The sequence below is a fragment of the Oenanthe melanoleuca genome, chromosome 25 (assembly GCF_029582105.1).
Source record: "Oenanthe melanoleuca isolate GR-GAL-2019-014 chromosome 25, OMel1.0, whole genome shotgun sequence".
NCBI classification, from domain to species: domain Eukaryota; kingdom Metazoa; phylum Chordata; class Aves; order Passeriformes; family Muscicapidae; genus Oenanthe; species Oenanthe melanoleuca.
The window spans coordinates 8,051,571-8,076,104 of NC_079358.1; the positions used below are offsets into that span (position 1 = coordinate 8,051,571).

Consider the following 24,534-nt stretch of genomic DNA (forward strand, 5'->3'; position numbering starts at 1 on the left):
GAGATTTATTTTGGTTTTTATGAGCCTTCACAAAGCCCTGGTCCCATTTTTTTTTTTTTTTTTTTACCCTCAAAACACACAGGAAAAGAATCCTGAGGTGGATTCTGTGCCCAAAATCCCTTGGAGAGACCTGGAGTTGGGCTGAGAAATCCCAAAATCCATGAATTTCCCAAACTAGGAGGAATTTGGGCCTCAATCCTCAAATTTATTGGGATTTTGGGTCTCAGTCTCTGAATTCGGTGGGATTTTGTGCCTCAATCCCCAAATTTAATGGGATTTTGGATCTGAATCCCCAAATTTAATGGGATTTTGGATCTGAATCCCCAAATTTAATGGGATTTTGTGCCTCAATCCCCAAATTCAGTGGGATTTTGGGCCTGAATCTCCAAATTCAGTGGGATTTTGGGCCTGAATCCCCAAATTTAGTGGAATTTTGGGCCTCAGTCCCCAAATTTAATGGGATTTTGGATCTGAATCCCCAAATCCAGTGGGATTTTGGACCTTAATCTCGAAATTTAATGGGATTTTGTGCCTCAATCCCCAAATTCAGTTGCATTTTGGGTCTCAATCCCCAAATTTAATGGGATTTTGCATCTGAATCCCCAAATCCAGTGGGATTTTGGACCTTAATCTCGAAATTTAATGGGATTTTGGGCCTCAATCCCCAAATTCAGTGGGATTTTGGGCCTCAATCCCCAAATTCAGTGGGATTTTGGGCCTCAGTCCCCAAATTTAATGGGATTTTTGGTCTGAATCCCCAAATTTAATGGGATTTTGTGCCTCAATCCCCAAATTCAGTTACATTTTGGGCCTGAATCTCCAAATTCAGTGGGATTTTGGGCCTGAATCCCCAAATTTAATGGGATTTTTGGTCTGAATCTCCAAATTCAGTGGGATTTTGTGCCTCAATCCCCAAATTCAGTGGGATTTTGGGTCTCAATCCCCAAATTCAGTTGCATTTTGGGTCTCAATCCCCAAATTTAATGGGATTTTGCATCTGAATCCCCAAATCCAGTGGGATTTTGGACCTTAATCTCGAAATTTAATGGGATTTTGGGCCTCAGTCTCCAAATTCAGTGGAATTTTGTGCTTCAATCCCCAAATTCAGTTGCATTTTGGGCCTGAATCCCCAAATTCAGTGGGATTTTGGGTCTCAATCCCCAAATTCAGTTGGATTTTGGTTCTGAATCTCCAAATTTAATGGGATTTTGGGTCTGAGTCCCCAAATCCAGTGGGATTTTGGGCCTGAATCCCCAAATTTAATGGGATTTTGGGCCTCAGTCCCCAAATTCAGTTGCATTTTGGGCCTCAATCCCCAAATCCAGTGGGATTTTTGGTCTGAATCCCCAAATTTAATGGGATTTTGTGCCTCAATCCCCAAATTCAGAGGGATTTTGGGCCTGAATCCCCAGATTTCCTGGGCAAATGCCCAGAGGAGGAGCTGGGAGTCTCAGCCCTGCCCCTCCCGGCTCCAGCCCTGGGGACAATGGGGCCGTTGTCACCCGGGCTTGGGGACAGTCCCGACCTCAATGGGGCTTTATCAGCCCCGGGGGACGGGGGGGCTGGGAGTCCTCAGCCTGAAATTCCCCAATTTCTTTCCCTGAAATTTTGGGGGGTCCCAAAATGGTGCTGAATACCCACCCCCAGGGTTTGGGGTCAGTGGGATTTGGGATTTTGGGATTTTGGGTCAGTGGGATTTGGCAGAATTTGGGAGGGACCATCAGGAATTTGGGGGGACAATCAGAAATTTGGGGGTACAATGATGAATTTGGGAGGGACCATCAGGAATTTTGGCAGAATTTGGGGGGGCCAATCAGGAATTTGGGAAGGACAATCAGGAATTTGGGGGAACAGTGATGAATTTGGGGGGACAATCAGGAATTTGGAGGGACAATGATGAATTTGGGGGGACAATCAGGAATTTGGAGGGACAATGATGAATTTGGGGGGACAATCAGGAATTTGGAGGGACAATGATGAATTTGGGGGGGACAGTGATGAATTTGGGGGTACAATGATGAATTTGGGGGGACAATGATGAATTTGGGGGGACAGTGATGAATTTGGGGGACAATGATGAATTTGGAGGGACAGTGATGAATTTGGGGGGACAATCAGGAATTTGGGCAGAATTTGGGAAGGACAGTGATGAATTTGGGGGGACAGTGATGAATTTGGGAAGGACAGTGATGAATTTGGGGGGACAGTGATGAATTTGGGAAGGACAATCAGGAATTTGGGAAAAGGACAATCAGGAATTTGGGGGAACAGTGATGAATTTGGGGGGACAATGATGAATTTGGGGAGACAATCAGGAATTGGGGGGGACAATGATGAATTTGGGGGGACAGTGATGAATTTGGGGGCACAATCAGGAATTTGGGCAGAATTTGGGAAGGACAATGATGAATTTGGGGGGACAATGATGAATTTGGGGGGACAATCAGGAAGTGGGCAGGATCCGGCAGGGCCACGCCCACCTCAGGTGTTTTCCCGCAGGTTTCCCTGGATTTTGGGAAATTCCCTCCCTTTGTCCCTGTCACACCTGTGTCCCCCCCGTCACACCTGGGCTGGTGACGTCACGGTGACGTCACTGGGGCGGGGATCCGGACAGGGAGGGACCCGGAATTCCCGGAACTGCTGCGGGAAAAGGGGGAGGGTGGAGATTCCTGTGGGGTCAGGGCTGGGGTCACCCCATTCCTGTGGGGTCCCCCCATTCCTGTGGGGTCAGGTTTGGGATCACCCCATTCCTGTGGGGTCAGGTTTGGGATCACCCCATTCTTGTGGGGTCACCCCATTCCTGTGGGGTCAGGGCTGGGTCCCCCCATTCCTGTGGGGTCAGGTTTGGGATCACCCCATTCCTTTGGGATCACCCCATTCTTGTGGGGTCACCCCATTCCTGTGGGGTCAGGGCTGGGTCCCCCCATTCCTGTGGGGTCAGGTTTGGGATCACCCCATTCCTTTGGGATCACCCCATTCCTGTGGGGTCACCCCATTCCTTTGGGATCACCCCATTTCTATGGGATCAGGTTTGGGATCACCCCATTCCTGTGGGGTCACCCCATTCTTGTGGGGTCACCCCATTCCTGTGGGGTCACCCCATTCCTGTGGGGTCAGGGCTGGGGTCACCCCATTCCTGTGGGGTCACCCCATTCTTGTGGGGTCACCCCATTCCTTTGGGGTCAGGGCTGGGGTCCCCCCATTCCTGTGGGGTCACCCCATTCCTGTGGGGTCAGGGCTGGGGTCACCCCATTCCTGTGGGGTCAGGGCTGGGGTCACCCCATTCCTGTGGGGTCACCCCATTCTTGTGGGGTCACCCCATTCCTTTGGGGTCAGGGCTGGGGTCACCCCATTCCTGTGGGGTCACCCCATTCCTGTGGGGTCACCCCATTCTTGTGGGGTCACCCCATTCCTTTGGGATCAGGTTTGGGATCACCCCATTTCTGTGGGGTCAGGGCTGGGGTCACCCCATTCTTGTGGGGTCAGGTTTGGGATCACCCCATTCCTGTGGGATCACCCCATTCCTGTGGGGTCAGGGCTGGGGTCACCCCATTCCTGTGGGATCACCCCCATTTCTTTGGGATCAGGGCTGGGATCCCCCCATTCCTGTGGGATCCCCCCATTCCCATGGGATCACCCATTCCTGTGGGATCAAGGTTGGCATCCCCCCATTCCCGTGGGATCCCCTAATTCCCGTGGGATCCCCCCGTTCCTGTGGGATCACCCCATTCCTGTGGGATCATGTTTGGGATCACCCCATTTGTTTGGGATCAGGTTTGGGATCCCCCCATTCCTGTGGGATACCCCTATTCCTGTGGAATCCCCCCATTCCTGTGGGATACCCCATTCCTTTGGGATCCCCCATTCCTGTGGGATCCCCCTATTCCCATGGGATCCCCCATTCCCGTGGGATCACCCCATTCCTTTGGGATCAGGTTTGGGATCCCCCATTCCTGTGGGATCCCCTAATTCCCGTGGGAACCCCCATTCCTGTGGGATCCCCCCATTCCTTTAGGATCACCCCATTCCTTTGGGATCAGGTTTGGGATCCCCCATTCCCGTGGGATCCCCCATTCCCATGGGATCCCCATTCCTTTGGGATCCCCATTCCCGTGGGATCCCCCATTCCCGTGGGATCCCCCATTTCTTTGGGATCAGGTTTGGGATCCCCCATTCCCGTGGGATCCCCATTCCTTTGGGGTCCCCATTCCCGTGGGATCCCCATTCCCGTGGGATCCCCATTCCCGTGGGATCCCCATTCCCGTGGGATCCCCTGCCCACCAGCCGCTCCCCTCCCGTGTTTATTCCCGACTTTCCCTCCCTGCCCCTCCCTGCCCGACCGGCCGGGCAGGATCTGCATTTCCGGGGCTGTCACCCCAAATCCGGGACAGCCCCGGGGGCACGGGGTCACCCCACGGGGCGGGGCTGCTGGGGCTGGGACTGCAGCCCGGCTGGGTACTGGGATACTGGGATTATGGGATTATGGGATTCTGGGATTCTGGGATTCTGGGACTGCAGCCCGGCTGGGATACTGGGATACTGGGATTATGGGACTGCAGCCCGGCTGGATTCTGGGATACTGGGATACTGGGATTATGGGATACTGGGATTCTGGGACTGCAACCCGGCTGGATCCTGGGATACTGGGATTCTGGGATTATGGGATTCCGGAATTCTGGGATCCTGGGACTGCACCCCGGCTGGATTCTGGGATTCTGGGATTCTGGAATTCTGGGATTCTGGGATTCTGGGACTGCAACCCGGGTGGGATACTGGGATCCTGGGATTCTGGAATTCTGGGACTGCAGCCCGGCTGGATTCTGGGATACTGGGATTATGGGATTATGGGATCCTGGGATCCTGGGACTGCAACACGGCTGGGATACTGGGATCATAGAATCATGGGATTCTGGGATTCGGGGATTCTGGGATTCTGGGACTGCAACCCGGCTGGGATCCTGGGATACTGGGATTCTGGGATTCTGGGATCCTGGGATTCTGGGACTGCAACCCGGCTGGGATCCTGGGATTATGGAATTATGGGATTCTGGGATCCTGGGATTCTGGGACTGCACCCCGGCTGGGATACTGGGATCATGGAATTCCCAAACCCGGCTGGGATACTGGGATCATGGAATTCCCAAACCCGGCTGGGATACTGGGATCATGGAATCCTGGGATCATGGGATTCCGGGATTCTGGAATTCTGGGACTGCAACCCGGCTGGGATACTGGGATCATGGAATCCTGGGATTCTGGGATCCTGGGACTGCACCCCGGCTGGGATCCTGGGATCATGGGATTCTGGGATTCCGAGATTCTGGAATTCTGGGACTACCAACCCGGCTGGGATCCTGGGATTATGGAATCCTGGGATTCTGGGATTCCGAGATTCTGGAATTCTGGGACTGCCAACCCGGCTGGGATACTGGGATTATGGGATTATGGGATTCTGGGATCATGGGATTCTGGGATTCTGCAGTTCCCAAACCCGACTGGGATCCTGGGATTATGGGATTATGGGATCCTGGGACCCTGGGACTGCACCCCGGCTGGGATCCTGGGATCATGGAATCCTGGGATTCTGGGATCCTGGGACTGCACCCCGGCTGGGATCCTGGGATTCTGGGATTCCCAAACCCGGCTGGGATCCTGGGATCATGGGATTCCCAAACCCGGCTGGGATCCTGGGATCATGGGATTCCGGGATTCTGGGATTCTGGGACTGCCAACCCAGCTGGGATTCTGGGATTCTGGGATTCTGGGATTCTGCAGTTCCCAAACCCAGCTGGAATCCTGAGATTCTGGAATTCTGGGAATGCCAACCCAGCTGGAATTCTGGGATTCTGGGATTGCCAACCCAGCTGGAGTCCTGGAATCCAGGAATTCTGAGATTGCCAAACCCAGCTGGAATCTGGAATTCTGGGATTCTGGGATTCCCAAACCCAGCTGGAATCCTGGAATTCTGGGATTGCCAACCCAGCTGGAAATCTGGGATTCTGGAATTCTGGGATTCCCAAAGCCAGCTGGAATCCTGGAATTCTGGAATTCCCTCCTCATCACTCCCGATTCCCAGCCCAAATTTCCTCCTTTTCCGGGCAGAAATCTTCCCCCTCCCTCCCACCAATAAATAAACAAACAAACAAATAAATAAATAACTTTAAAAAATATTTTCCCCTGGGAAGAAATCTGTGGGAATTTCCTGATTTTCTTGTCTTTTCATGCCAGGATTTTGCAGAAATCAGTGGGATTAATTAGTTAATTAATCCATGTTTTCATCCCAGGACTCTGCATGAATCAATGGGATTAATTAATTAATTTTTAATTAATTTATTGATCCATCTTTCTGTGCCCTGCAGGGATTTCCTGCCCCGCGGATCCGGGATCGTCACCCGGCGCCCCCTGATCCTGCAGCTCATCTTCTCCAAAACAGGTACAGGGAACAGGGAGAATTCCACAGGGAACAGGAGAGAATTCCAGAGGGAACAGGGAGAATTCCACAGGGAACAGGGAGAGAATTCCACAAGGAACAGGGAGAGAATTCCAGAGGGAACAGGGAGAGAATTCCACAGGGAACAGGAGAGAATTCCCACAGGGAACAGGAGAGAATTCCACAGGGAACAGGGAGAGAATTCCACAGGGAACAGGAGAGAATTCCATAGGGAACAGGAGAGAATTCCACAGGGAACAGGGAGAGAATTCCACAGGGAACAGGGAGAGAATTCCAGAGGGAACAGGAGAGAATTCCATAGGGAACAGGGAGAGAATTCCACAGGGAACAGGGAGAATTCCACAGGGAACAGGGAGAGAATTCCACAGGGAACAGGAGAGAATTCCAGAGGGAACAGGAGAGAATTCCACAGGGAACAGGGAGAGAATTCCACAGGGAACAGGAGAGAATTCCACAGGGAACAGGGAGAGAATTCCAGAGGGAACAGGGAGAGAATTCCAGAGGGAACAAGGGAGAGAATTCCAGAGGGAACAGGGAGAGAATTCCACAGGGAACAGGGAGAGAATTCCACAGGGAACAGGGAGAGAATTCCACAGGGAACAGGAGAGAATTCCATAGGGAACAGGAGAGAATTCCACAGGGAACAGGAGAGAATTCCATAGGGAACAGGGAGAGAATTCCATAGGGAACAGGGAGAGAATTCCAGAGGGAACAGGAGAGAATTCCACAGGGAACAGGAGAGAATTCCAGAGGGAACAGGGAGAGAATTCCACAGGGAACAGTGAGAGAATTCCAGAGGGAACAGGAGAGAATTCCACAGGGAACAGGGAGAGAATTCCACAGGGAACAGGAGAAAATTCCACAGGGAACAGGAGAGAATTCCACAGGGAACAGGAGAGAATTCCAGAGGGAACAGGGAGAGAATTCCACAGGGAACAGGGGAGAATTCCACAGGGAACAGGGAGAAAATTCCACAGGGAACAGGAGAGAATTCCAGAGGGAGCAGGGAGAGAATTCCATAGGGAACAGGAGAGAATTCCAGAGGGAACAGGAAGAGAATTCCACAGGGAACAGGGAGAGAATTCCAGAGGGAACAGGGAGAGAATTCCAGAGGGAACAGGAGAGAATTCCACAGGGAACAGGGGAGAGAATTCCATAGGGAACAGGAGAGAATTCCACAGGGAACAGGAGAGAATCCACAGGGAACAGGGAGAATTCCACAGGGAACAGGGAGAGAATTCCAGAGGGAACAGGGAGAATTCCAGAGGGAACAGGGAGAGAATCCACAGGGAACAGGAGAGAATTCCAGAGGGAACAGGGAGAGAATTCCACAGGGAACAGGAGAGAATTCCAGAGGGAACAGGAGAGAATTCCAGAGGGAACAGGGAGAATTCCAGAGGGAACAGGGAGAGAATTCCACAGGGAACAGGGGAGAGAATTCCACAGGGAACAGGGAGAGAATTCCAGAGGGAACAGGGAGAGAATTCCACAGGGAACAGGAGAGAATTCCACAGGGAACAGGAGAGAATTCCAGAGGGAACAGGGAGAGAATTCCAGAGGGAACAGGGAGAGAATTCCACAGGGAACAGGGAGAGAATTCCAGAGGGAACAGGGAGAGAATTCCAGAGGGAACAGTGAGAGAATTCCAGAGGGAATAGGAGAGAATTCCACAGGGAACAGGAGAGAATTCCACAGGGAACAGGGAGAGAATTCCAGAGGGAACAGGAGAGAATTCCAGAGGGAACAGGGAGAATTCCATAGGGAACAGGAGAGAATTCCACAGGGAACAGGAGAGAGAATTCCACAGGGAACAGGGAGAGAATTCCACAGGGAACAGGAGAGAATTCCAGAGGGAACAGGGAGAATTCCATAGGGAACAGGAGAGAATTCCACAGGGAACAGGGAGAGAATTCCACAGGGAACAGGGAGAGAATTCCACAGGGAACAGGAGAGAATTCCAGAGGGAACAGGGAGAGAATTCCACAGGGAACAGGGAGAGAATTCCACAGGGAACAGGAGAGAATTCCATAGGGAACAGGAGAGAGAATTCCAGAGGGAACAGGGAGAGAATTCCACAGGGAACAGGGAGAGAATTCCAGAGGGAACAGGGAGAGAATTCCAGAGGGAACAGGAGAGAATTCCAGAGGGAACAGGAGAGAATTCCACAGGGAACAGGAGAGAATTCCACAGGGAACAGGGAGAGAATTCCACAGGGAACAGGAGAGAATTCCACAGGGAACAGGAGAGAATTCCACAGGGAACAGGGGAGAGAATTCCACAGGGAACAGGGGAGAGAATTCCAGAGGGAACAGGGAGAATTCCATAGGGAACAGGGAGAGAATTCCACAGGGAACAGGAGAGAATTCCACAGGGAACAGGGAGAAAATTCCACAGGGAACAGGAGAGAATTCCATAGGGAACAGGAGAGAATTCCACAGGGAACAGGGAGAGAATTCCATAGGGAACAGGGAGAGAATTCCACAGGGAACAGGGAGAAAATTCCACAGGGAACAGGAGAAAATTCCACAGGGAACAGGGAGAGAATTCCACAGGGAACAGGGAGAATTCCAGAGGGAGCAGGGAGAGAATTCCATAGGGAACAGGGAGAGAATTCCACAGGGAACAGGAGAGAATTCCACAGGGAACAGGAGAGAATTCCACAGGGAACAGGGAGAGAATTCCAGAGGGAACAGGGAGAGAATTCCACAGGAAACAGGGAGAGAATTCCACAGGGAACAGGAGAGAATTCCACAGGGAACAGGGAGAGAATTCCATAGAGAACAGGGAGAGAATTCCAGAGGGAACAGGAGAGAATTCCAGAGGGAACAGGGAGAGAATTCCAGAGGGAACAGGAGAGAATTCCAGAGGGAACAGGGAGAGAATTCCAGAGGGAACAGGAGAGAATTCCACAGGGAACAGGGAGAGAATTCCAGAGGGAACAGGGAGAGAATTCCACAGGGAACAGGAGAGAATTCCAGAGGGTACAGGGAGAATTCCAGAGGGAACAGGGAGAGAATTCCACAGGGAACAGGGAGAGAATTCCAGAGGGAACAGGAGAGAATTCCACAGGGAACAGGGAGAGAATTCCAGAGGGAACAGGAGAGAATTCCACAGGGAACAGGAGAGAATTCCACAGGGAACAGGGAGAGAATTCCATAGGGAACAGGGAGAGAATTCCACAGGGAACAGGGAGAGAATTCCAGAGGGAACAGGGAGAGAATTCCACAGGGAACAGGGAGAGAATTCCATAGAGAACAGGGAGAGAATTCCAGAGGGAACAGGAGAGAATTCCAGAGGGAACAGGGAGAGAATTCCATAGGGAACAGGAGAAAATTCCACAGGGAACAGGGAGAGAATTCCAGAGGGAACAGGGAGAGAATTCCACAGGGAACAGGGAGAGAATTCCACAGGGAACAGGGAGAAAATTCCACAGGGAACAGGGACAGAATTCCACAGGGAACAGGGAGAGAATTCCATAGGGAACAGGAGAGAATTCCACAGGGAACAGGGAGAGAATTCCACAGGGAACAGGGAGAGAATTCCACAGGGAACAGGAGAGAATTCCACAGGGAACAGGAGAGAATTCCACAGGGAACAGGAGAGAATTCCACAGGGAACGGGAGAGAATTCCACAGGGAACAGGGAGAGAATTCCACAGGGAACAGGGAGAGAATTCCATAGGAAACAGGAGAGAATTCCAGAGGGAACAGGGAGAGAATTCCACAGGGAACAGGGGAGAATTCTATTCCAAATTTCCCATTCCCATTATTTCCATTATTCCCTTTATTTCCATTTTTCCCATTATTCCCATCTTCCCATTATTTCCCATCATTCCCATTATTCCCATTATTCCCATTATTTCCATTATTCCCATTCCCATTTTTCCCATTATTCCCATCATTCCCATTCCCATTCTGGGATTTTTTTGGGGATTAATTTTGGAATTTCCAGCCCTCCAAAATTTCCCCCTGTGCAATTTTTATTACCTTAATTATTTATTATTATTATTTTTTATATTTATTATTTTTAAATTATAGTTAGTTCATAACTTTATTAATATTTTATTATGTGTAATTTTCATTTTTTGTCTATTATTTATTCATTTATTTATTCATTCATTCATTCATTTTAACACAGTGCCATCCATAAAAACCTCTCCATTCCCCCAAATCTTCCAAAAATTCCATTTTTTAAATTTTTAAATCCCAGATCTCCCAAAAATTCCATTTTTAAAATTTTTTAAACCCCAGATCTCCCAAAATTTCATTTTTTTATTTTTAAATCCCAGATCTCCCAAAAATTCCATTTTTAAAATTTTTTAAACCCCAGATCTCCAAAAGATTAATATTTTTTTAAACTTTAAACCCCAGATATCCAAGAATTCAATTTTTATAAATTTTTAAATCCCAGCTCTCCCAAAAATTAATATTTTTTTTAATTTTTAACCCCCAGCTCTCCCAACAATTAACATTTTTGCACTTTAACCCCCAGCTCTCCCAAAAATTAATATTTTTTTTATTTTCTAACCCCCAAATCTCCCAAAAATTCCATTTTTTTTTCATTTTTAACCCCCAGCTCTCCCAAAAATTCAAATTTTTTTTTTTTCATTTTTAAACCCCAGATCTCCCGAAAATTCCATTTCTTCATTTTCCAATTCCAGATCTCCCAAAAATTCCATTTTTTTAAAATTTTTAAACCCCAGATCTCCAAAAGATTAATATTTTTTTAAACTTTAACCCCCCGATCTCCCAAAAAATCCCATTTTTTTTCACTTTAACCCCAGATCTCCCTAAAAACTTAATTTTTTCATTTTTAACCCCCAGATCTCCCAAAAATTCAATTTTTTTTTTCATTTTTAAACCCCAGATCTCCCAAAAATTAATATTTTTTTTCACTTTAACCCCCAGATCTCCCAAAAATTCCATTTCTTCATTTTCCAATTTCAGATCTCCCAAAAATTCCATTTTTTAAACTTTCAATCCCACATCTCCAAGAATTAAATTTTTAAAAATTTTTAAACCCCAGATCTCCCAAAAATCCCATTTTTTTTTCATTTTTAACCCCCAGCTCTCCCAACAATTAATATTTTTTAACCCTTCAACCCCAGCTCTCCCAAAAATTCCATTTTTTAAAATTTTTAACCCCCAGCTCTCCCAAAAATCTATATTTTTTTTCATTTTTAACCCCCAGATCTCCCAAAAATTAATATTTTTTTTCATTTTTAACCCTTAAATCTCCCAAAAATTCCATTTTTTTTCCTTTTAAACCCCAGATCTCCCAAAATTCAATTTTTTTTTTCATTTTTAACCCCCAGATCTCCTAAAAATCCCTTTTTTTTGTCTTTAAATCCCACATCTCCAAGAATTCAATTTTTAAAAATTTTAAAACCCCAGCTCTCCCAAAAATCCCTTTTTTTTTTCACTTTAATCCCCATCTCTCTCAAAAATGAACATTTTTAACCCACATCTCTCCCAAAAATGAACATTTTTAACCCCCAAATCTCCCAAAAATCCCTGTTTTTTTTAACTTCAACCCCAGATCTCCCAAAAATCCCATTTTTTTTTCATTTTTAAACCCCAGATCTCCCAAAAATCCCATTTTTTTTTCATTTTTAACCCCCGTCTCTCCCAAAATGAACATTTTTAACCCCCCACTCCCAAAATTAACATTTTTAACCCCATCTCTCCCAAAAATGAACATTTTTACCCCACATCTCTCCCAAAAATGAACATTTTTAACCCCCATCTCTCCCAACAATTAACATTTTTTCACTTTAACCCCCATCTCTCCCAGAATTCAAATTTTTTTTTCCTTTTTAACCCCCAAATCTCCAAAAAATCCCTGTTCTTTTTTCATTTTTAACCCCCATCTCTCCCAACAATTAACATTTTTAACCCCCATCTCTCCCAAAAATGAACATTTTTAACCCCCATCTCTCCCAACAATTAACATTTTTTCACTTTAACCCCCAGCTCTCCCAAAATTCAAATTTTTTTTTCCTTTTTAACCCCCAAATCTCCAAAAAATCCCTGTTCTTTTTTCATTTTTAACCCCCATCTCTCCCAACAATTAATATTTTTAACCCCCATCTCTCCCAAAAATCAATATTTTTTTAACCCTTCAAACCCCATCTCTCCCAAAATTAACATTTTTAACCCCCCTCTCCCAAAATTAACATTTTTAACCCACATCCCTCCCAAAATTAACATTTTTAACCCCCATCCCTCCCAGCACTGACAGAATTTTGTGTTTCCCCCCAGAATACGCCGAGTTCCTGCACTGCAAGTCGCGCAAGTTCACGGATTTCGATGAGGTTCGCCAGGAGATCGAGGCCGAGACCGAGCGCCTGACGGGCACCAACAAGGGCATCTCCCCCGTGCCCATCAACCTCAGGGTCTACTCCCCCCACGGTGAGGCAAAAATGACAAAAAAATGCAAAATTTGGCTGGTTTTGGGTCAGAGTCCAGCAGGGATTTGGCCCCAAAAAGGAGGGATCCACTCAGCTTCAACCCGAGTTTTTACGGAGTTAAAATCCAGGGGGGGTCGGATTGAGTCAGGGTGGGTTTGGAATTAGATTGGATTTGGAATTAGATTGAATTTGGAATTAGATTGAATTTAGAATTAGATTGAATTTGGAATCAGATTGAATTTGGAATTAGATTGAATTTGGAATTAGATTGAATTTGGAATTAGATTGAATTTGGAGTCAGATTGAATTTGGAATTAGATTGAATTTAGAATCAGATTGAATTTGGAATTAGATTGAATTTGGAATTAGATTGAATTTGGAGTCAGATTGAATTTGGAATTAGATTGAATTTGGGATCAGATTGAATTTGGGATTAGATTGAATTTGGAATTAGATTGAATTTGGAGTCAGATTGAATTTGGAATTAGATTGAATTTAGAATCAGATTGAATTTGGAATTAGATTGAATTTGGAATTAGATTGAATTTAAAATCAGATTGAATTTGGAATTAGATTGAATTTGGAATCAGATTGAATTTGGAATTATATTGAATTTGGAATTATGTTGAATTTGGAATCAGATTGAATTTAAAATCAGATTGAATTTGAAATTAGATTGAATTTGAAATTAGATTGAATTAGAAATCAGGTTGAATTTGAAATCAAATTGAATTTGGAATTAGATTGAATTTAAAATCAGATTGAATTTAAAATCAGATTAAAATTTGAGTCAGATTGAATTCAAAATTAGATTGAATTTAGAATCAGATTGAATTGAAAATCAGATTGAATTTAGAATCAGATTGAATTTAGAATCAGATTGAATTGAAAATCAGATTGAATTTAGAATCAGATTGAATTTGGAATCAGATTGAATTTAGAATCAGACTGAATTTGGAATTAGATTGAATTTGGAATCAGATTGAATTTGGAATCAGATTGAATTTGGAATTAGATTGAATTTGGAATCAGATTGAATTTGGAATTAGATTGAATTTGGAATTAGATTGAATTTAAAATCAGATTAAAATTTGAGTCAGATTGAATTCAAAATTAGATTGAATTTAAAATCAGATTGAATTTAGAATCAGATTAAAGTTTGAATCAGATTGAATTCAAAATTAGATTGAATTTGGAATTAGATTGAATTTGGAATTAGATTGAATTTAGAATCAGATTGAATTTGAGTCAGATTGAATTCAAAATTAGATTGAATTTGAAATCAGATTGAATTGAAAATCAGATTGAATTTAGAATCAGATTAAAGTTTGAATCAGATTGAATTCAAAATTAGATTAAAGTTTGAATCAGATTGAATTCAAAATTAGATTGAATTTGAAATCAGATTGAATTTGAAATCAGATTGAATTTGAAATTAGATTGAATTTAGAATCAGATTGAATTTAAAATCAGATTGAATTTAGAATCAGATTAAAGTTTGAGTCAGATTGAATTCAAAATTAGATTGAATTTGAAATTAGATTGAATTAGAAATCAGGTTGAATTTGAAATCAGATTGAATTTAGAATCAGATTGAATTTGGAATTAGATTGAATTTAGAATCAGATTGAATTCAAAATCAGATTGAATTTGAAATTAGATTGAATTAGAAATCAGGTTGAATTTGAAATCAGATTGAATTTAGAATCAGAATAAATTTAAAATTAGATTAAATTTTGAATCAGATTGAATTCAAAATTAGATTGAATTTTGAATCAGATTGACTTGGGAATCAGGTTGAATTGAAAATCAGATTGAATTTAGAATCAAATTAAATTTAAAATCAGATTTAATTTAGAATGAGATTGAATTAGAAATGAGATTGAATTGTAAATCAGATTGAATTGAAAATCTGTTTAAATTTCAAATTAGATTAAAGTTTGAATCAGATTGAATTCAAAATTAAATTGAATTTGAAATCAGGTTGAATTGAGGATCAAATTGAATTTAAAATCAGATTGAATTTAGAATCAGATTAAATTTGAAATCAGATTAAATTTTGAATCAGATTGAATTTAAAATCAGATTAAATTTTGAATCACATTGAATTCAGATTTAGATTGAATTCAAAATTAGATTGAATTTTAAATCTATTTAAACTTTAAATCAGATTGAATTTAGAATCAGATTGAATTTGAAATCAGATTAAATTTCAAATCAGGTTGAATTTCAAATCAGATTAAATTCAAAATTAGATTGAATTGAAAATCTGTTTAAATTTCAAATCAGATTAAAGTTTGAATCAGGTTGAATTGGGAATCAGGTTGAATTGAAAATCAGATTGAATTTTGAATCAGGTTGAATTTTAAATCAGATTGAATTTTAAATTAGATTAAACTAAAAATGAGATTAAATTTAAAGTCTGTTTAAACTAAAAATCAGATTGAATTTAAAATCAAATTAAATTCAAAATCAGATTGAATTTAAAATCAGATTTATTTAAAATCACATTAAATAAATTAATTCCCCACCATGTTAACCTGACCCTGATTGACCTGCCTGGCATCACCAAGGTTCTAAAAACTGAATTCTGTAAAAATTAAAAATTAAAATTGAGGGTTGTACATTAGAGGGGGAATCAGAGAAGTCTGAATTCTGTGAAAATTCAGATATAAAATGAAAAATAATTAAAAAAAATTAAATACAGTAACAAAAATAAAATAATAATATAGTAATATATAATAATAAAATAATAAAAACAAAAATTCTATAGAAATTCAGATATAAAACTAGAAATAATAAAAAAATAAATACAATAACAAAAATAAAATAAAATAATAATAATATAGGAATATATAATAATAAAATAATAGAAACAAAAATTCTATAGAATTTCAGATCTAAAACTAAAAATAATAAAAAAATAAATACAATAACAAAAATAAAATAAAATAATAATAATATAGGAATATATAATAATAAAATAATAGAAACAAAAATTCTATAGAAATTCAGATCTAAAACTAAAGATAATAAAGAAATAAATACAATAGCAATAATAAAATTGAATAACAACATAGTAATAAAATAATAAAAACAAAAATCTATAAAAATTCAGATATAAAACTAAAAATAATAAAAAATTTATACAATGACAATAATAAAGTAAAATAAAATTAAAATAATATAATAATAATAAAATAATAAAATCAAAAATTTATAAAAATTCTGAATTTTCTCCTTTTTCCCCCACAAACCTGTGCTGAGAACAACTTTGTGATGATTTTTATGAATTGAATTCCCCAAATGTTAACCCCTGCAGTGCTGAACCTGACCCTGATTGACCTGCCTGGCATCACCAAGGTTCCCAAACCTGAATTCTGTAAAAATTAAAAATTAAAAATTAAAATTGAGGGTTATGCATTAGAAGGGGAATTTTAGGGAAGTCTGAGTTCTATAAAAATTCAGATATAAAACTAAAAATAATAAAAAAAAATTAAATACAATAACAATAATAAAATAAAATAATAATGTGATAATAAAATAATAAAAACAAAAAGTCTATAAAAATTAAATCTGAACTTTTCTCCTTTTTCCCCCACAAACCTGTGCTGAAAACAACTTTGTGATGATTTTTATGAATTGAATTCCCCAAATGTTAACCCCTGCAGTGCTGAACCTGACCCTGATTGACCTGCCTGGCACCACCAAGATTCTCAAACCTGAATTCTGTAAAAATTAAAAATTAAAAATTAAAAATTAAAAATTAAAAATGAGGGTTGTACATTAGAGGGGAATCTTAGGGAATTCTGAACCTCTCAATGAGGGAAAAAAAGAGAAAAATTGGGATAAAAAGGAGGCATTAGAGGGGAATTTTAGGGAAATCTGAACTTCCAAGCAGGAATTCCATAAAAATTAAAATGATGTTGAAGGATGAAATAAGCAATGGGCAAAAAACCTGAATTCTGTAAAAATTAAAAATTAAAAATTAAAAATTAAAAATTAAAAATTAAAATTGAGGGTTCTGCATTAGAAGGGGAATTTTAGGGAAGTCTGAGTTCTATAAAAATTCAGATATAAAACTAAATATAATAAAAAAAAAAATTAAATACAATAACAATAATAAAATAAAATAATAATATAATAATAAAATAATAAAATCAAAAATTTATAAAAATTCTGAATTTTCTCCTTTTTCCCCCACAAACCTGTGCTGAAAACAACTTTGTGATGATTTTTATGAATTGAATTCCCCAAATGTTAACCCCTGCAGTGCTGAACCTGACCCTGATTGACCTGCCTGGCATCACCAAGGTTCCCAAACCTGAATTCTGTAAAAATTAAAAATTAAAAATTAAAAATTAAAAATTAAAAATTAAAAATTAAAAATTAAAAATTAAAATTGAGGGTTGTACATTAGAGGGGGAATCAGAGAAGTCTGAATTCTGTGAAAATTCAGATATAAAATGAAAAATAATTTTAAAAAATTAAATACAATAACAAAAATAAAATAAAATAATAATAATATAGTAATATATAATAATAAAATAATAAAAACAAAAATTCTATAGAAAGTCAGATATAAAACTAGAAATAATAAAAAAATAAATACAATAACAAAAATAAAATAAAATAATAATAATATAGTAATATATTATAATAAAATAATAGAAACAAAAATTCTATAGAAATTCAGATGTAAAACTAAGAATAATAAAAAATAAGTGGAATAGGAATAATAAAATTAAATAATAGTAATAAAATAATAAAAACAAAAATCTATAAAAGTTCAGATATAAATCTAAAAATAATAAAATTAAATAAATACAATAACAATCATAAAGTAAAATAAAATAAAAATAATATAATAATAATAAAATAATAAAAACAAAAATCTCTATAAAAATTCTGTCTGAATTTTCTCCTTTTTTCCCCCACAAACCTGTGCTGAAAACAACTTTGTGATGATTTTTATGAATTGAATTCCCCAAATGTTAACCCCTGCAGTGCTGAACCTGACCCTGATTGACCTGCCTGGCATCACCAAGGTTCCCAAACCTGAATTCTGTAAAAATTAAAAATTAAAAATTAAAAATTTAAAATTAAAAATTAAAAATTAAAAATTAGGGTTGTACATTAGAGGGGAATCTTAGGGAATTCTGAACCTCTCAATGAGGGAAAAAAAGAGAAAAATTGGGATAAAAAGGAGGCATTAGAGGGAATTTTAGGGAAATCTGAACTTCCAAGCAGGAATTCCATAAAAATTAAAAATTAAAATGATGTTGAAGGGTGAAATAAGAAAAAACCTGAATTCTATAAAAATTAAAACCTGTGCTGAAAACAACTTTGTGATGATTTTTATGAATTGAATTCCCCAAATGTTAACCCCTGCAGTGCTGAACCTGACCCTGATTGACCTGCCAAGGTTCCCAAACCTGAATTCTATAAAAATTAAAAATTAAAAATTAAAAATTAAAATTGAGGGTTGTACATTAGAGGGGAATCTTAGGGAAGTCTGAACCTCTCAATGAGGGAAAAAAAGAGAAAAATTGGGATAAAAAGGAGGCATTAGAGGGAAATTTTAGGGAAATCTGAACTTCCAAGCAGGAATTCCATAAAAATTAAAATGATGTTGAAGGATGAAATAAGCAACGGGCAAAAAACCTGAATTCTGTAAAAATTAAAAATTAAAAATTAAAAATTAAAAATGAGGGTTATGCATTAGAAGGGGAATCTTAGGGAAGTCTGAGTTCTATAAAAATTCAGATATAAAACTAAAAATAATAAAAAAAAATTAAATACAATAACAATAATAAAATAAAATAATATAATAATAATAAAATAATAAAAACAAAAATCTCTATAAAAATTCTGTCTGAATTTTCTCCTTTTTTCCCCCACAAACCTGTGCTGAGAACAACTTTGTGATGATTTTCATGAATTGAATTCCCCAAATGTTAACCCCTGCAGTGCTGAACCTGACCCTGATTGACCTGCCTGGAACCACCAAGGTTCCCAAACCTAAATTTTATCAAAATTAAAATCTGTGCTGAGAACAACTTTGTGATGATTTTTATGAATTGAATTCCTCAAATGTTAACCCCTGCAGTGCTGAACCTGACCCTGATTGACCTGCCTGGCATCACCAAGGTCCCTGTGGGGGACCAGCCCCAGGACATCGAGTTCCAGATCCGGGAGATGATCCTGCAGTTCATCAGCAGGGACAGCAGCCTGATCCTGGCTGTCACCCCGGCCAACGTGGACCTGGCCAACTCTGATGCACTCAAGATGGCCAAGGAGGTGGATCCCCAGGGTAGGAAGGGGTTAATTTGGGATTTTGGGGTCAAGGAGGTGGATCCCCAGGGTAGGAAGGGGTTAATTTGGGGGTTTTGGGGTCAAGGAGATGGTTCCCCAGGGTAGGAAAGGGTTAATCTAGGATTTTGGGGGGATTCTGGGGGGTTTTAGGGACAAGGAGATGGATCCCCAGGGTAGGAAAGGGTTAATCTGGGATTCTGGGGGGATTTGGGGGGGATCCCCAGGGTAGGAAGGGGTTAATCTGGGATTTTGGGGGGATTCTGGGGGGTTTTAGGGACAAGGAGATGGATCCACTGGGTAGGAAGGGGTTAATTTGGGAATTTGGGGGGATTTTGGGGGATTTTGGTGTCAAGGAGGTGGATCCCCAGGGTAGGAAGGGGTTAATTTGGGGGTTTGGGGGGATTCTCAGGGTAGGAAGGGGTTAATTTGGGGGTTTGGGGGTATTTTGGGGGGATTTGGGGTCTAGGAGATGAATCCCCAGGGTAGGAAGGGGTTAATTTGGGGATTTTGGGGGTTTTTTAGGGGGATCCTCAGGGTAGGAAAGGGTTAATCTAGGAATCTGGGGGGATTTTGGGGGGATCCCCAGGGTAGGAAGGGGTTAATTTGGGGATTTTGGGGGGTTTTGGGGTCAAGGAGATGGATCCTCAGGGTAGGAAGGGGTTAATTTCTGGATTTGGGGGGATCCTCAGGGTAGGAAAGGGTTAATTTGGGATTTGGGGAGGATCCTCAGGGTAGGAAAGGGTTAATTTGGGGATTTTTGGGGGGTTTTGGGGTCAAGGAGATGGATTCCCAGGGTAGGAAGGGGTTAATTTGGGAATTTGGGGGTTTTTTAGGGGGATCCTCAGGGTAGGAAAGGGTTAATTTGGGATTTGGGGAGGATCCTCAGGGTAGGAAAGGGTTAATTTGGGGATTTTTGGGGGGTTTCGGGGTCAAGGAGGTGGATCCCCAGGGTAGGAAGGGGTTAATTTGGGAATTTGGGGGGTTTTGGGGTCAAGGAGATGGATCCCCAGGGTAGGAAAGGGTTAATTGGGGATTTGGGGGGGTTTTTTAGGGGGATCCTCAGGGTAGGAAAGGGTTAATCTGGGGGTTTTGGGGGGTTTTTTAGGGGGATCCTCGGGGTAGGAAAGGGTTAATTTGGGGATTTTGGGGGATTTTGGGGTCTAGGAGATGAATCCCCAGGGTAGGAAGGGGTTAATTTGGGGATTTGGGGGTTTTTTTAGGGGGATCCTCGGGGTAGGAAAGGGATAATTTGGGGATTTGGGGGGTTTTGGGGTCAAGGAGATGGATCCCCAGGGTAGGAAAGGGTTAATCTGGGATTCTGGGGGGATTTTGGGGGGTATCCCCAGGGTAGGAAGGGGTTAATCTGGGATTTTGGGGGGGTTTTGGGGGGTTTTGGGGTCAAGGAGATGGATCCACTGGGTAGGAAGGGGTTAATTTGGGAATTTGGGGGGATTTTGGGGGATTTTGGTGTCAAGGAGGTGGATCCCCAGGGTAGGAAGGGGTTAATTTGGGGATTTTGGGGGTTTTTTAGGAGGATCCTCAGGGTAGGAAAGGGTTAATCTGGGGGTTTTGGGGTCAAGGAGATGGATCCTCAGGGTAGGAAGGGGTTAATTTGGGGATTTGGCGGGGGGTTGGGGGAGATCATCAGGGTAGGAAAGGGTTAATTGGGGGTCTGGGGGGATCCTCAGGGTAGGAAAGGGTTAATTTGGGAATTTTGGGGGGGTTTTGGGGGGTTTTGAGGTCAAGGAGATGGATCCCCAGGGTAGGAAAGGGTTAATTCAGGATTTCAGGGATTCCCCAGGGTAGGAAAGGGTTAATTCGGGGATTTTGGGGAGGTTTTAGGGTCATCTACAAAGTAGGAAAGGGTTAATTTGGGGATTTTGGGGGGTTTTGGGGTCAAGGAGATGGATCCACTGGGTAGGAAGGGGTTAATCTGGGATTCTGGGGGGATTTTGGGGGGATCCCCAGGGTAGGAAGGGGTTAATTTGGGGGTTTGGGGGGATTCTCAGGGTAGGAAAGGGTTAATTTGGGGGTTTGGAGGGATTCTCAGGGTAGGAAAGGGTTAATTTGGGGGTTTGGGGGGATTTTGGGGGATTTTTGGGTCAAGGAAATGGATCCCCAGGGTAGGAAAGGGTTAATCTGGGATTCTGGGGGGATTTTGGGGGGATCCCCAGGTTAGGAAGGGGTTAATTTGGGATTTTGGGGGGATTCTGGGGGGTTTTAGGGACAAGGAGATGGATCCACAGGGTAGGAAGGGGTTAATTGGGGGTCTGGGGGGATCCCCAGGGTAGGAAAGGGTTAATTCGGGGATTTGGGGGGGTTTTAAGGGCATCCACAGGGTAGGAAAGGGTTAATTTGGGATTTGGGGGGGATCCTCAGGGTAGGAAAGGGTTAATTTGGGGATTTTTTTTTTTTTTTTTTTTTTGGGGGGGTTTTGGAGGGTTTTGGGGTCAAAGAGATGGATCCCCAGGGTAGGAAAGAGTTAATTGGGGGTTTGGGGGGGGGTTTAGGGGGATCCCAAGGGTAGGAAAGGGTTAATTCGGGGATTTGGGGGAGTTTGGGGGGATTCTCAGGGTAGGAAGGGGTTAATTTGGGGATTTTTGGGGGGTTTTGGGGGATTTTGGGGTCAAGGAGGTGGATCCCCAGGGTAGGAAAGGGTTAATCTGGGATTTGGGGGGGATTCTAGGGGGTTTTAGGGACAAGGAGATGGATCCACTGGGTAGGAAGGGGTTAATTTGGGATTCTGGGGGGATTTTGGGGGGATCCCCAGGGTAGGAAAGGGTTAATTTGAGGGTTTGGGTGGATTGATTTTGGGGTTTTAGGGCCAAAGAGGTGGATCCATAGGGCAAGGAAAAGATTAATTGTCTTTAATGAATTATCATTAATTAATTAATTAATTAATTAGTAATTCCTGTCCCCCCCAGGCCTGAGGACCATCGGGGTCATCACCAAGCTGGACCTGATGGACGAGGGCACCGACGCCAGGGACGTGCTGGAGAACAAACTGCTGCCCCTGAGGAGAGGTGGGGCATTGTCATTGTCATTGTCATTGTCATTGTCACCTGTGTGTCACCTGTGTGTCATTGTCATTGTCATTGTCATTGTCATTGTCATTGTCATTGTCATTGTCATTGTCACCTGTGTCATTGTCATTGTCATTGTCACCTGTGTGTGTCACCTGTGTCATTGTCATTGTCACCTGTGTGTGTCACAGAGAACAAACTGCTGCCCCTCAGGAGAGGTGGGACATTGTCATTGTCATTGTCACCTGTGCGTCATTGTCATTGTCATTGTCATTGTCACCTGAGTGTCACCTGTGTCATTGTCACCTGTGTGTGTCACAGAGAACAAACTGCTGCCCCTGAGGAGAGGTGGGACACTGTCATTGTCATTGTCATTGTCATTGTCACCTGTGTGTCACCTGTGTCATTGTCATTGTCACCTGTGTCACACCTGTGTGTCCTTGTGTCACCTGTGTGTGTCACAGAGAACAAACTGCTGCCCCTGAGGAGAGGTGGGACATTGTCATTGTCACCTGTGTCACCTGTGTCATTGTCATTGTCACCTGTGTGTCATTGTCACCTGTGTCACACCTGTATGTCCCTGTGTCACCTGTGTGTGTCACAGAGAACAAACTGCTGCCCCTGAGGAGAGGTGGGACATTGTCATTGTCACCTGTGTGTCACCTGTGTGTCACCTGTGTCATTGTCACCTGTGTGCCACCTGTGTCATTGTCATTGTCACCTGTGTCATTGTCACCTGAGAGTCATGAATGTTACCTGAGTGTCCCCAGTGTCCCCAGTGTCCCCAGTGTCCCATTTCTGTGTCCCCACAGGATATATTGGGGTGGTGAACAGGTCCCAGAAGGACATCGATGGCCGCAAGGACACTGGTGCCCCAGTGTCCCCAATGTCCCCAGTGTCCCCAATGTCCCCAGTGTCCCCCAGTATCCCCAGTGTCCCCAGTGTCCCCAGTGTCCCATTTCTGTGTCCCCACAGGATATATTGGGGTGGTGAACCGCTCCCAGAAGGACATCGACGGCCGCAAGGACACTGGTGCCCCAGTGTCCCCAATGTCCCCAGTGTCCCCAGTGTCCCCAATGTCCCCGTGTCCCCAGTGTCCCCAATGTCCCCGTGTCCCCAGTGTCCCCATTTCTGTGTCCCCAGTGTCCCCAGTGTCCCCCAATCTCCCCAGTGTCCCCAGTGTCCCCAGTGTCCCCAATGTCCCATTTCTGTGTCCCCACAGGGTACATCGGGGTGGTGAACCGCTCCCAGAAGGACATCGACGGCCGCAAGGACACTGGTGCCCCAGTGTCCCCAATGTCCCCAGTGTCCAATCCCCAGTGTCCCCAATGTCCCCAGTGTCCCCAGTGTCGTGTCCCCAGTGTCCCCAGTGTCCCCAGTGTCCCATTTGTGTGTCCCCACAGGGTACATCGGGGTGGTGAACCGCTCCCAGAAGGACATCGACGGCCGCAAGGACACTGGTGCCCCAGTGTCCCCAGTGTCCCCAGTGTCCCATTTCTGTGTCCCCAGTGTCCCCAGTGTCCCATTTCTGTGTCCCCAGGGTACATCGGGGTGGTGAACCGCTCCCAGAAGGACATCGACGGCCGCAAGGACATCCGCGCGGCGCTGGCGGCCGAGCGCAAGTTCTTCCTGTCGCACCCGGCCTACCGCCACATGGCCGAGCGCATGGGCACCCCTCACCTGCAGCGGGTGCTCAACCAGGTGAGCCCCGTTCCCCCAGGTGAGCCCCCAGACCTGGCCTGGCCAGGCCCAGCTGACATTTTGGGGTTCCTCCCCCCAGCAACTGACCAACCACATCCGGGAGTCGCTGCCGGCGCTGCGCAGCAAGCTGCAGAGCCAGCTGCTCTCCCTGGAGAAGGACGTGCAGGAGTTCAAGAACTTCCGTCCCGACGATCCCGCCAGGAAAACCAAAGCTCTGCTGCAGTGGGTTCCTGTCCTCCAGCTGGGAAAAATTAATGGGAGTTGGTTTTGGGGGAGTGGGGAATGGGGAATGGGAATTTCCATCCCAATGATCCTGCCAGGAAAACCAAAGCTCTGCTGCAATGGGTTCCTCTCCTCCAGCTGGGAAAAATTCCTGGGAGTTGGTTTTGGGGGAATGGGGAATGGGAATGGGAATGGGGATGAGAAGTTCCGTCCCTGCCAGGAAACCAAAGCTCTGCTGCAATGGGTTCCTCTCCTCCAGCTGGGAAAAATTCCTGGGAGTTGGTTTTGGGGGAATGGGGAATGGGAATGGGGATTGGGGAATGGGGAATGGGGAATGGGAATGGGGATGGGGATGGGAAGTTCCGTCCCTGCCAGGAAACCAAAGCTCTGCTGCAGTGGGTTCCTGTCCTCCA

General features: G+C 43.4%; 1 protein-coding gene across 3 annotated transcripts in view; it reads left to right on the forward strand.

Moving 5' to 3' along the window:
• The window catches only part of DNM2 (dynamin 2), a 67,817-nt gene that overhangs the window by 2,856 nt on the left and 40,427 nt on the right, over window positions 1–24,534 (forward strand). For all 3 annotated transcript variants that reach the window (XM_056510109.1, XM_056510110.1, XM_056510108.1), the window contains exons 2-7: window positions 6,360–6,433; window positions 12,712–12,861; window positions 18,970–19,173; window positions 22,100–22,198; window positions 23,739–23,899; window positions 23,979–24,121. In XM_056510109.1, coding sequence (XP_056366084.1) covers window positions 6,360–6,433; window positions 12,712–12,861; window positions 18,970–19,173; window positions 22,100–22,198; window positions 23,739–23,899; window positions 23,979–24,121 — 831 coding nt within the window. The remainder of the gene's footprint in view (window positions 1–6,359; window positions 6,434–12,711; window positions 12,862–18,969; window positions 19,174–22,099; window positions 22,199–23,738; window positions 23,900–23,978; window positions 24,122–24,534) is intronic.